At 56.4% G+C, this 13,337-nt stretch overlaps 1 protein-coding gene and 2 non-coding genes across 3 annotated transcripts; all 3 read left to right on the top strand.

Annotated features, from left to right (window-relative positions):
* Positions 1-2,285: 2,285 nt before the first annotated feature.
* TRNAK-UUU lies at positions 2,286-2,358 on the top strand. The gene has a single exon. It is a non-coding gene; the product is annotated as a tRNA-Lys (tRNA).
* Positions 2,359-2,538: 180 nt separating this feature from the next.
* TRNAQ-CUG lies at positions 2,539-2,610 on the top strand. The gene has a single exon. It is a non-coding gene; the product is annotated as a tRNA-Gln (tRNA).
* Positions 2,611-3,252: 642 nt separating this feature from the next.
* SLC27A5 (solute carrier family 27 member 5) lies at positions 3,253-13,281 on the top strand. Its single transcript, XM_030970255.1, is given in 11 exon segments — positions 3,253-4,171; positions 6,838-7,047; positions 7,378-7,536; positions 7,894-8,018; positions 8,109-8,303; positions 9,754-9,850; positions 9,970-10,162; positions 11,135-11,232; positions 11,657-11,787; positions 13,106-13,223; positions 13,226-13,281. Coding segments are annotated over 11 exon segments (2,301 nt in total).
* The last annotated feature ends 56 nt before the right edge of the window (positions 13,282-13,337 follow it).

Below are 13,337 nucleotides of genomic sequence, written 5' to 3'. Positions count from 1 at the left end.
AGGCTGAAAATTGCAGGAAACATGAAAGGGGGGACGAAATGTTGGGAAACGTGAGGGGAGAAAATGGTGGGAAATGTGAGGGGGAAAGAGGGTGGAAATTATGAGGTAAAAAATGGGAAACGTGAGGAGGAAAAGGCCAGAAAACGTGAGGTAAAAATGAGAAATAAGAGAGTGAAAATGGCAGGAAGCATGAAGGGAGAAAATGCTGGGAAAAGTGAGGGGGGAAAGGGGCAGAAAATGTGAGATAAAAAATGGGAAATGTGAGTGGAAAATGTCAGGAAATGTGAGGAGGAAAAAGGCCAGAAATGTGAGGTAAAAAAAGGAAAATAAGAAGGTGAAAATGGTGGGAAACATGAAGGGAGAAAATGTTGGGAAATGTGAGTGGGAAAGAGGGTGGAAAACGTGAGGTAAAAAAAGGGAAATGTGAGGGGGAAAAAAATAGAAAAATAGGAAATAAGAGGGGGAAAATGTCAGGAAACATGAGGTAAAAAATGGGAAATAAGAGGGTGAAAATGTAGGGGAACATGAAGGGAAAATGTTGAAATGTTGGGAAACAGGAGCAGAAATGTGGGAAATGTGAGCTGAGCAGCCTCTGGCAATGGTCAATAAAATAAATAAATAAATAAATAAATAAATAAATAAATAATAATAAAATAATAGATTTATGAAATATATTGCTATATCATTATATATTATATTTTATTTTTATTATATAAATTTATTATTGTCATTGTAAGTATTATTAACATAATTATTGTTGTTATTACTATTAATAATAGCAGTAGTAATAGTAAAAAAATAATTTTGAAGTAAACCCCGGAAATCCCTCACTCGGGGAGCAGGAAAGCAGCAAACAGCCCTTGGGTTTTTTTGGGAAAAACCTAAATCAAGTCATTTCTCTATTCCCCTGCACGGAAACGCGTTTGTGGGGAAAGCTGAGGGCTTCTGGGGTTAAATTCGACCAAAAATCTCCAATTCCATGTTCAGTTCTCTGTCTGGGGCAGCCCCGCCGCGTTCTGCCGCCTCCTGCCCCAACCCCGGCGAGTTAAAATCCCCCAAAACCTCGGAATTTCCCGAAAACCTCGGTTTTTCCCCTAACATCTCGTGTTTTTCCCCAAAACCTCGGGTTTCTCCCTAAAACCGCGGGATTTTCCCAAAAAAACCCCTCGGGCTTCTCCCTAAAATCGCGGCTTTCTCCCTAAAATCTCGGTTTTTCCCCTAAAATCTCGGTTTTCTCCCCAAACCCCGGCTTTTCCCTCAGAACCTCGGGGAATTTTCCCTAAAATCTCGGACTTTTCCCTAAAACCGCTAGATTTTCCCCCAAAACCTCGGGATTTCCCATTAAATTTTCGGATTTGTCCCTAAAACCACCGGTTTCTCCCTAAAATCGAGGATTTTCCCCCAAAACCTTGGGCTTCTCCCCAAAACCTCGAGTTTCTCCCTAAAACCCTCGGGTTTCTCCCTAAAATCTCGTGGTTTTCCCCAAAAGCTCGCATTTCTCCCGAAAACCTCGGGTTTCTCCCTGAAAATCTCGTGGTTTTTTCCCCAAAATTTCGCGGTTTTCCCACTAAAATCTCGGGGTTTTCCCCCTGAAAAACCTCGTGTTTTCCCTAAAATCTCGGATTTTTCCCTAAAACCGCTAGATTTTCTCCCAAAACCTCGGGATTTCCCATTAAAATTTCGGATTTGTACCTAAAAACACGGGTTTCTCCCTAAAACCTCACGATTTCACCCGAAAACCTCGCTTTTCCCCCCAAAGCCTCGGGTTTTTCCCTAAACCCTCTAGTTTTCCCTAAAAACTCGGTTTTCTCCATAAAACCGAGAGATTTTTCCCCAAAATCTCGGGATTTCCCATTAAAATCTCGGATTCTTCCCTAAAACCACCGGTTTCCCCTAAAATGGCGGATTTTTCCCCAAAACCTCGGGTTTCTCCCTAAAACCTCGAGTTTCTCCTTAAAATCTCGGGTTTCTCCCTAAAACATCAGGTTTCTCCCCAAAACCTCGGGTTTCTTCCTAAAATATCGGGTTTTCTCCCTGAAACCTCTGGTTTTCCCCTAAAACCTCTTTTTTTTTCCCCAGAATCTCTTTTTTTTCCCCAAAAAAACCTCGGGTTTCTCCCTAAACCCTTTTATTTTAGCCCTACAACCGCTCGATTTTTCCCTACAACCACGAGTTTTTTTCCCCAAATCCTCGGGCTTCTCCCCAAAATCCCTCGATTTTTCCCCAAAACCACGAGTTTTTCCCCAAATCTCCTTCTCTAGCGGCCGGTAGCGCCGTCCTGCAGAGCCCGGATAGCTCAGTCGGTAGAGCATCAGACTTTTAATCTGAGGGTCCAGGGTTCAAGTCCCTGTTCGGGCGGATCTCCTTTTCCTCTCCTTTTTTCCCGTTTCCCCAATTTCTTTCCTCTTTTTTTCTCTTTTTTTTTCCCTTTTTTTCATCGTTTCCCAGCCCACCCCGGGGATCTCCTGCCCCCTCCCGCAGGGGCGGCCCCGCGGTCTCTTTTTCGTGGCGGAGGGAGCGGGGCGGAGCAATCCGAGCGGTCCCATGGTGTAATGGTGAGCACTCTGGACTCTGAATCCAGCGATCCGAGTTCGAATCTCGGTGGGACCTGCGCCTCCTTTTGCGGGCGGCACCGCCCAACCCCCGCGCTGGGGTGTCCCTGATTTGGGGGTGTCCCCGGGGTGTTCCCTGGGTGTCCCTGAGGTGTCCCCGGGGTACCCCTGCTTCGGCCGTGTCCCCGGGAGTTCCCTGGGCATCCCTGGGGTGTCCACAAGGTGTTCATCCAGGGGTGTCCCTGGGGTGTTTCTGAGGTCTCCCAGGGTGTCCCTGGGGTGTCCCTGCTTTGGAATTGTCCCTCAGGTGTCCCTGGGGTGTCTTTGGGGTGTCCCTGAGGTGTCCCTGCTTGAGGAGTGTCCCAGGGATGTCCCTGAGGTGTCTTTGGGGTGTCCCTGAGGTGTCCCCTGGGTGTCCCCGGGGTGTCCCTAGGGGTGTCCGATGTCCCTGGGATGTCCCTGCTTCGGGGGAGTCCCTCAGGTGTCCCTGGGATGTCCCCAAGGTGTCCCTGAGGTGTCCCAGACGGACAGCTGGGCTGGCAGAGGCCGGACAGATGGACAGCTGTGGTGGCACATGCTGGATGGCCGGACAGGGGCCGGACAGATGGACAGATGGGCAGGCAGAGGCCGGACAGCCCGATAGAGGCCAGACAGCTGGACAGAGCCCGGATGGGTGGACAGCTGGGCTGGCAGAGGATGGATGGCCGGACAACTGGACAGCTGGGCACGCAGAGGCCAGACAGCCAGACAGAGGCCAGACGGACGGACAGCCAGGCTGGCAGAGGATGGATGGCTGGACAGAGGCCGGACAGCTGGACAGAGGCTGGACAGCCGGACAGAGAATGGACAGATGGACAGCTGGACAGCTCAACAGACAGACAGACAGACGGATGGACAGCCAAGCAGCCGGGCAGGCAGGCAGAACCACCGGGCTGTGACAGCTGTGCCCACAGAGCCGCTCCCGGGGGCGGGGAAGGCCAAAGGGAACAAAACAATCGGAGAGGAGGAAGGAAAACAAACGGAGAGCGCGAACCAGAGAGCGGCGACCTCCGGCCCCGGCACCGCCACCAGCACGGCCCAAAGGTCACCCGAGCGGACCTTGGCCACCGTCCCCACTGCTCCGCTGGCCATGGCGGTGCTGCCGGCCCTGCTGGCCCTGCTGGCCGTGCTGCTGGCCCTGGTTCCTCTGGCCGCAGCGCGCTTGGTGCCCTTCCTGTGGCAGGACCTGGCTTTCTTCGGCACCATGGCGCGGTCAGCGCTGCGCTGCCGCCGGCGCATGGCCACCAAGCCGGCCACCACGCTGCTGGACGTGTTCCGGCAGCACGCCCGGCTGCGGCCGCGCCATCCCCTGCTGCTCTTCCAGGACCAGGTGCTCACCTTCGAGGACGTGGAGCGCCGCAGCAACCGCGCGGCCTGGGCGCTGTCGCGGCACGTGGGGCTGTGCGGCGCCGGCCAGACCGTGGCCGTGTTCCTGCCCAACGAGCCGGCCTACCTGTGGACGTGGCTGGCCTTGGCCAAGCTGGGGTGTCCCATGGCTTGTCTCAACTGCAACGTGCGGGGACGGGCGCTGCGGCACGCGCTGGAGGCGGCCGAGGCCACCGTGGTGCTGGCCAGCCCTGGTGAGAGGGGACAATGGGGGGTTTGGGGACATGAGGGGCTTGTGGTGGTCACCAAGGCCACCGTGATGCTGGCCAGCCCTGGTGAGAGGGGACAATGGGGGTTTGGGGACATGAGGGGCTTGTGGTGGTCACCAAGGCCACCGGATGCTGGCCAGCCCTGGTGAGAGGGGACAATGGGGGGTTTGGGGACACCAAGGCCACCCTGGTGCTGGCCAGCCCTGGTGAGAGGGGACAATGGGGGGTTTGGGGACATGAGGGGCTTTTCACCAGGGCCACCGTGATGCTGGCCAGCCCTGGTGAGAGGGGACAATGGGGGGTTTGGGGGGTTTGGGGACACCAAGGCCACCATGGTGCTGGCCAGCTCTGGTGTTTGGGGACAGTGCGGTGTTTGGGGACATGAGGGGCTTGTTGCCACCAAGGCCACCCTGGTGCTGGCCAGCCCTGGTGAGAGGGGACAACATGGTGTTTGGGGGTTTGTGGCCACCAGGGCCACCATGATGCTGGCCAGTCCTGGTGAGAGGGGATAGCATGTTGTTCAGGGGGTTTGGGTTCTTGGCAAGTTTGTGGCCACCAAGGCCACCCTGATTAGAGGGGACAATGTGGCATCTGAGGGGGTTTGGGGACATGAGGGGGTTTGGCCACCAAGGTCACCATGGTCTGTGCCAGCCCCAGTGAGTGACCATGGGGTGGGGGGGTTTGCACGAGTGTCACTGTCCCCAGGTGTGTCCCTGTCCCCAGGTGTGTCCCTGTCCCTGTGTGTGTCCCTGTCCCTGTGTGTCCCTGGGTGTGTCACTGTCCCGGGTGTGTCACAATCACTGTCCCTGTGAGTGTCACTGTCCCCGGGTGTGTCACGGTCACTGACCCCGGGTGTGTCGCTGTCCCTGGGTGTGTCACTGTCACTGTCCCCAGGTGTGTCACGGTCACTGTCCCCGAGTGTGTCACTGTCACTGTCCCTGGGTGTGTCACTTCCTCTGTGTGGGTCTCTTCCTCTATGTCACAGCCTGGACATGGCTGTCCCTGAGTGTGTCCCTGTCACTATCCCTGTGTGTGTCCCTGTCCCTGTGTGTCCCTGTCCCCGCGTGTGTCCCTGTCCCCGTGTGTGTCCCTGTGTGTGTCCCTGTCACTGTCCCTGTGTGTGTCACTGTCCCCGCGTGTGTCCCTGTCACTGTCTCTGTGTGTGTGTCCCTGAGTGTGTCCCTGGGTGTCCCTGTCCCTGTCCCCGTGTATGTCACTGTCCCCATGTGTGTCCCTGTGTGTCCCTGTCCCCGTGTATGTCACTGTCCCCATGTGTGTCCCTGTGTGTGTCACTGTCCCCGTGTGTGTCCCTGTGTGTCCCTGTCCCTGTCCCCGTGTGTGTCCCTGTCCCCGCGTGTTGTGTGTCCCTGTGTGTGTCCCCGTGTATGTCACTGTCCCCGTGTGTGTCCCTGTGTGTGTCACTGTTCCCGGGTGTGTCACTGTCCCCGTGTATATTTTGGGGATTTTGGGGATTTTTGGGGTGTCTGTGGGATCAGGGAACCTTTTTGGGGTGCTCAGGGTGCCCCTGCCCCCTCCTGGGTGCCCCCCCCCCTTGGGTGCCCACCCTGGGTTTTTGGGGTGCCCCCAGCCCCAGGGCTCACATTTAGGGTGGTTCTGGTGCCCACCTGGGCAGGTGCCCATTTGGGATTCCAGCTGTGCCCACCTGGGAACCTCAGCCCACCCACCCATTGCAGGGTGTGCCCACCTGCCCAGGTGCCCATTTCGGGGTACTTTGAGGTGCCCACCTGGGGCCCATGAACCTCCACCCCCCCATTGCAAGGTGTGCCCACCTGCCCAGGTGCCCATTTGGGGATATTTGAGGTGCCCACCTGGGAACCTTGTGCCCCCATCCTAATTCCAGCTGTGCCCACCTGCCCAGGTGCCCATTTGGGGTTTCCTTGGGGTGCCCACCTGGGAACCTTGCCCTGCCCACCCATTCTGGGTGTGCCCACCTGATCAGGTGCCCATTTGGGATTTCAGGTGTGCCCACCTGAGAACCTTGGCCCACTCACCCATTCTGCAGGTGCCCACCTGCCCAGGTCCCCATTTGGGATAGCCAGGGTACCCACCTGAGAACTTTGACCCACCTGTGATTCCAGCTGTGCCCACCTGCCCAGGTCCCCATTTGGGATACCTGGGGTACCCATCTGAGAACTTTGACCCACCTGTGATTCCAGCTGTGCCCACCTGCCCAGGTCCCCATTTGGGATACCTGGGGTACCCATCTGAGAACTTTGACCCACCTGTGATTCCAGCTGTGCCCACCTGCCCAGGTCCCCATTTGGGATACCTGGGGTACCCACCTGAGAACTTTGACCCACCTGTGATTCCAGCTGTGCCCACCTGCCCAGGTCCCCATTTGGGATACCTGGGGTACCCACCTGAGAACTTTGACCCACCTGTGATTTCAGCTGTGCCCACCTGCCCAGGTCCCCATTTGGGATACCTGGGGTGCCCACCTGAGAACCTTAGCCCACCCACCCATTCCAGGGGTGCCCACCTGCCCAGGTGCCCACTGGGATTCCAGCAGTGCCCACCTGCCCAGGTGCCCACTGGGATTCCAGGGGTGCCCACCTGCCCAGGTGCCCACTGGGATTCCAGCAGTGCCCAGGTGCCCAGGTGGGCTCACCCCGTGTCCGTGTGTCCCGCAGAGCTCCGCGAGGCCGTGGAGGAGGTGCTGCCCGAGCTGCGCCGCGCTGGCATCGCCGTGTTCTACCTGAGCGAGGCCTCGCCCACGGCGGGCGTGGAGGCGCTGCTGCCCCACATCGAGGCCTCACCTGAGGAGCCGCCGCCCGCCGGGCACCGCGCCGGGGTCACCCCCGAGACCAAGGCCATGTACATCTACACCTCGGGCACCACAGGTGAGCTGGGCAAGGGCACCCAGGGGGGCTTGCTGGACCAGGGTGGGTCCACCTGGGCCAGGTGTGTGCTGGCCGTGTCCACATGGGCAGTGTGGAGGGGCTTGGGGGGCTTTCTGCAATGCTGACCATGGCGGGTCCACCTGGGCCAGGTGTGTCCTGTGTCCATGGGAGGGTTGGGCGTCACTCCCTGGATGAACCTAGACCAGGTTCCTCACGATTCCTCCAACAAGGGCCAACAACGCCCAGCTGCAGAGACCCCCAGTGCCCACCCCAGGACCCCCCAGGACCCCCCAGGACCCCCTGTCCCACCCAGGCTCGTTGTCCCTGCAGGTCTGCCCAAGGCGGCGGTGATCACGGAGATGAAGATGATGATGGTGGCCAGCCTGGCCCGGATCTGCGGGCTGCGGCCCGACGACGTCGTCTACACCACCCTGCCCCTCTACCACTCTGCCGGGCTCCTGGTGGGACTGGGAGGGTGCCTGGACGTGGGTACGGACACAGGGGGAGGGACGGACAGATGGACAGGATGGATGATGGATGGATGATGGATGGATGGATGGATGGATGGATGGATGGATGGATGGATGGATGGATGGACGGATGGATGGATGGATGGATGGATGGATGGATTGATGGATGGATGATGGATGGATGGATGGATGGATGGATGGATGGATGGATGGATGGATGGATGGATGGATGGATGGATGGACAGATGGATGGATGGACAGATGGATGGATGGATGGACGGATGGATGGACGGACAGATGGACGGATGGATGGATGGATGGAGACAAGGAGAGAAGAGAAAAGCTGTGTCTGATCATCTCCGTGTTGTGTCCCCAGGTGCCACCTGCGTCCTGCGCTCCAAGTTCTCGGCCTCCCAGTTCTGGCCCGACTGCCGCCGCTACAACGTCTCCGTCATCCAGTACGTGGGCGAGCTCATGCGCTACCTGTGCAACACGCCCAAGGTGAGTCCCCACCCACCCCAAACCCCCATGAGGCGTCCCCAAGTCTCCGGTCACCCCCTCTGGTGGCCCTGTCCCCGTCTCCCCCCTCAGCGCGCCGACGACCGCGATCACGGTGTGCGCATGGCCCTGGGCAACGGCATGAGGGCCGAGGTGTGGAAGGAGTTCCTGCGGCGCTTCGGGCCCGTGGCCGTCTGGGAGTTCTACGGGGCCACCGAGGGCAACGCCGGCTTCATCAACTACACCGGCAAGGTCGGCGCCGTGGGCAGGGCCAACAGGTTCATCAAGGTGAGCGCGTCCTCCTCGGGGTGACAACAGTGACACCAAGGTGGCTCCTCAAGTTGGGTTTCATCCAAGGAAAGGCTTGGTTGAATCTTGGATGAATCTTGGTTGAGTCTTGGATGAAGCTCTTGGTGGTGGAGCAAACCCTTGGTTGAGTCTTGGATGAATCTTGGATGGAGCTCTTGGTGGTGGAGCAAACACTTGGTTGAGTCTTGGATGAATCTTGGTTGAGTCTTGGATGAATCTTGGTTGAGTCTTGGATGAAGTTCTTGGTGGTGGACCGAGCAGTGACATCTCCAGAGAAGATGTCTCCAACACCATCCATCAGGGTGGGCTAGCACAACAGCAGAGTCCCCAAAACGCCCTTTCCACACCCAAAATGGGTCTCCTCCGCCTGGTTGGCCAACGTTGACTCAACAGTGTTGACGTGCAGCCTGGTTTTGGGGTGTCCATGGGGACATCTCTGGTCAGCTCTGCGGCCCTTGGGTGCCGCGTCTCAGCCTTCACCCTCCTGTGGAGCAAAAGCTCAAAAATCAGAATTTTGAGCAAAAGCTGGGATGGAGCAAAAGTTACAAAAATCGGAATTTTGAGCAGAAGCTGGGATGGAGCAAAAGTTACAAAAATCGGAATTTTTTCCCTTTTTCCCCATCGTGTTGTCCCACAGCTCCTGTATTTGGAAGATGCCACCAATGAGTTCATTCGCCTTTAGAATGGATCAGATCAAATATTTAAATAACTTATTTAAATAGCTTTAAATCAGATTTAATTGTTGTGATTTAATCTAAAAAATTTTAAATTAAAGACAATTAAAACCAAATGGTTTTTAACGCCCAGAATGTCGGGATTGGGGGTGGTCCCGTGGGTTGGAACACACCAATCACAGCAGAGCACACCCGGAATGGGAAGGAAATTCTGGAACTTTCCACAAGAAGGAAATTCTGGAAATTGCCATGAGAAGGACATTCTGGACATTTCCATGGAGGGAAATTTCCACGGGAAGGAAAGTCTGGAAATTTCCACGAGAAGGAAAATGCTGGAAATTTCCACAGAAAGGAAATTCTGGAAATTTCCATGGGAGGGGAAGTTCTGGAAATTTCCACGAGAAGAAAATTCTGGACATTTCCACGTGCAGGAAAGTCTGGAAATTTCGATGGGAAGGAAATTCTGAACATTTCCATGGGGGAAATTCTGAACATTTCCACAGGAAGGAAAATTCCACGGGAAGGAAATTCCGGAAATTTCCATGGGAAAGAAAATTCCATGGGAAGGAAATTCTGGACATTTCCACAAGAAGGAAATTCTGGAAATTTCCACTGGAATTTCCACAGGAAGGAAATTCTGGAAATCTCCAAGGGAGGGAAATTCTAGAAATTTCCACGAGAAGGAAATTCTGGAACTTTCCACGGAGGGAAATCCCCCTCCCTGTTTCTACCCCGCGTTCCTCCCTCCCCTGCAGCTCTTCGCTCCCTTCGAGCTCATCAGGTACAACGTGGAGCAGGACGAGCCCGTGCGCGACCAGCGGGGGCTCTGCATCCCCGCCAAACCCGGTGAGGGCGGGTGGACACGCACCCAAACCACCTCTCCACCCTGGCCACCACCCTGGAACCCACCAGGAACCCCTGGGAGAAACCAAGGGGAGCCTCCAACCCTCCTCTTCCTCGCCGAAGGTGAGACGGGCTGCTGGTGGTCAAGATCACCAAGAACACGCCGTTCCACGGCTACGCCGGCGACGCGCAGAAGACCCAGAAGAAGATCCTGAGGGACGTCCTGGCCAAAGGCGACGCCTTCTTCAACAGCGGCGACCTCCTCATGATGGACACGGAGAGGTTCGTCTACTTCCAGGACCGCGTCGGCGACACCTTCCGGTAACTGCAGATCCCCCCTGGGGTGTTTGAGGGTCCCCACGATGAGGGAAGAGATGAGAACCTTGACCCCATGGTTCAGAAGGATGATTTATTATTTTATGATAGATATTATAAAGAAAATTAAATATTAAAATTATACTAAAGGAATAGAAGAAAGGATTTCATGGGGAAGGGAAGGGAAGGGAAGGGAAGGGAAGGGAAGGGAAGGGAAGGGAAGGGAAGGGAAAGGGAAAGGGAAAGGGGGGAAGGGAAGGGGAGGGAGGGGAAGGGAGAGGGAAGGGAGAGGGGAGGGAGGAGGAGGAGAGGGAGAGGAGAGGAGAGGAGAGAGGAGAGGAGAGGAGAGGAGAGGAGAGGAGAGGAGAGGAGAGGAGAGGAGAGAGGGAGGAGAAAGGAGAGGAGAGGAGAGGAGAGGAGAGGAGAGGAGAGAGAGGAGAGAGAGGAGAGGAGAGAGAGAAGAAAAGGAAAGGAAAGGAAAGGAAAGGAAAAGGAAAGGAAAGGAAAGGAAAGGAAAGGAAAGGAAAGGAAAGGAAAGGAAAGGAAAGGAAAGGAAAGGAAAGGAAAGGAAAGGAAAAAGGAAAGAAGGAAAGGAAAGGAAAGGAAAGGAAAGGAAAGGAAAGGAAAGGAAAGGAAAGGAAAGGAAAGGAAAGGAAAGGAAAGGAAAGGAAAGGAAAGGAAAGGAAAGGAAAGGAAAGGAAAGGAAAGGAAAGGAAAGGAAAGGAAAGGAAAGGAAAGGAAAGGAAAGGAAATCTTGTGGCTGCTCAAGGCCTCGACGCAGGTGGGGCTGTCATTCGTCACCAACTCAAAAACAATTTCATGTGCTGGGTAAAATATTCTCCAGATCACATCCCAAAGCAGCAAAAGGTGGAGAAGCTGAAGCTTCTCAGCTTCTCAGGAGAAGAGATCCTGGCCAAGGGATTTTCCATAAAATATGTCCGTGACACCCCTGACGGCTCCGTGCCTTCTCCTCCCCAGGTGGAAAGGGGAGAACGTGGCCACGACGGAGGTGGAGGCCACGCTGGGCTTGGTGAGCTTCATCCAGGAGGTCAACGTCTACGGCGTGGCCGTGCCGGGTGAGTGCCACCAAAATGAGGAGCTGGAGAGGGGTTTGAGGTGGGTGAGGTGGCCCCAGGCGGTCTGAGCCACCACCAAGAAGGTTCAAAAGGGGCTTTTTAACACCCAGAGTTGTTTTGAGCACAAACATCCCCCACAATGACCCAAAAATCTCCCAAAATGGTGACAATGGGACTTGGTTGCCCAAAGCGAGTGCCAGGTGCTTGGTTGGGTCCGCGTGGCCACGAAGGAGGCAGAAATTGGGAGCTTTCACCCAAAATGAGCACCTGGCATGGGACGTGCCTCCACCACCATCCCAAAACTGGGACAAACCCACCCAAAACACGTTTGGCCACCCAACACCCCCCCCCAGTACCCCAAGGGGCTCCAAGAAGACCCCAAGGAGATGAGGTGGCCCCAGGTGACACCCGGTGATGTTGGCAGGGTGCGAGGGCCGCTGTGGCATGGCCGCCGTGCGCCTCAAGGACGGGGCCGCCTTCGACGGCGACCAACTCTTCGCCTTCACGCAGGACACGCTGCCCGCCTACGCCGCCCCCCGCTTCATCCGCATCCAGGTCAGCGGGAGCCCACCGGGGGGCACCGGGGGGTGGGGTTGGACTTGGGAGGGGGAGGGGCCAGCTCTGGAATGGCCAATCACGGCCTGGTGGAGTCACGGGAGGGTTTGGGTTGGAGGGGTCTTCAGAACTCATCCAGTTCCATCATGGGCAGGTGGAGTCATGGGAGGGTTTGGGTTGGAGGGGACTTTGGAACTCATGGAATGGTGGAACTCATGGGATGGTGGAACTCATGGAATCATGGAAGGGTTTGGGTTGGAGAAGACTTCAGAACTCCTCCACTTCCATCATGGCCAGGTGGAATCATGGGAAGGGTTTGGGTTGGAGGGGGCACTGGAGCTCATCCAGTTCCATCATGGCAGATGGAACCATGGAATGGTTTGGGTTGGAGAAGACTTCAGAGCTTATCATCATCGTGGGGTAGTGTTTTTGGGTTGGGGGACTTTAGAACTCATGGAATGGTGGAACTCATGGGACATCATGGAAGGGTTTGGGTTGGAGAAGACTTCAGAGTTCATTCAGTGAACCACCTGGTGCCAAGGAGGGTCACATGGTGCCAACGAGAATCACCTGGTGCCAATGATGGTCACCTGGTGCCAGTGAGGGTCATCTGGTGCCAATGATGGTCACCTGGTGCCAACGAGAATCACCTGGTGCCAATGATGGCCACCTGGTGCCAATGATGGTCACATGGTGCCAACGAGGGTCACCTGGTGCCAACGAGGGTCACCTTGTCCCAGCGATGGCCACCTGGTGCCAGCAGTGTCGCTGTCCCTGTCCCCAGGAGGCCCTGGAGGTCACGGGCACCTTCAAGCAGTGCAAGAACCGCCTGGTCCAGGAGGGCTTGGACCCCAAAGGTCACCTGGTGCCAACGAGGGTCACCTGCTGCTAATGATGGTCACATGGTGCCAGTGAGGGTCACCTGGTGCCAATGGTGGCCACCTGGTCCCAAGAGTGGTCAGCCTGTCCCAACGGGGGTCACCTGGCACCAATAGGGGTCACCTGGTGCCAGTGATGGTCACCTGGTGCCAACGGGAGTCACCTGGTCCCAAGAAGTCCCCGGGCCCCAACGGGGTCACCTGTCCCAGCGAGTACTGGTCCAAGCACCTGGCCCGCGGGGTCACCTTGTCCCAGCGATGGTCACATGGTGCCAATGGTGGCCACCTGGTGCCAATGGGGGTCACCTGGTGCCAATGGGGGTCACCTAGCACCAACGGAGGTCACCTTGTCCCAGCGATGGCCACCTGGCACCAACGGGGGTCACCTTGTCCCAGCGATGGCCACCTGGTGCCAGCAGTGTCGCTGTCCCTGTCCCCAGGAGGCCCTGGAGGTCACGGGCACCTTCAAGCAGTGCAAGAACCGCCTGGTCCAGGAGGGCTTCGACCCCAACCTCATCCGGGACCAGCTGTTCCTGCGCGACGCCGCGCGCCGCTCGTACGTCCGCTGAGCGCCGCCGCCTTCCGCGACATCCAGCAGGGGAGGCTGCTGCTGTAATTAGCCACGGCTAATTAGGGGTTAATTAGGCACTTTGGGGAGGTCTGGAGAACCTT

The sequence above is a fragment of the Camarhynchus parvulus genome, unplaced genomic scaffold (genome assembly GCF_901933205.1).
Source record: "Camarhynchus parvulus unplaced genomic scaffold, STF_HiC, whole genome shotgun sequence".
NCBI classification, from domain to species: Eukaryota; Metazoa; Chordata; class Aves; order Passeriformes; family Thraupidae; genus Camarhynchus; species Camarhynchus parvulus.
This window is presented reverse-complemented; position numbering and strand designations above follow the sequence as displayed.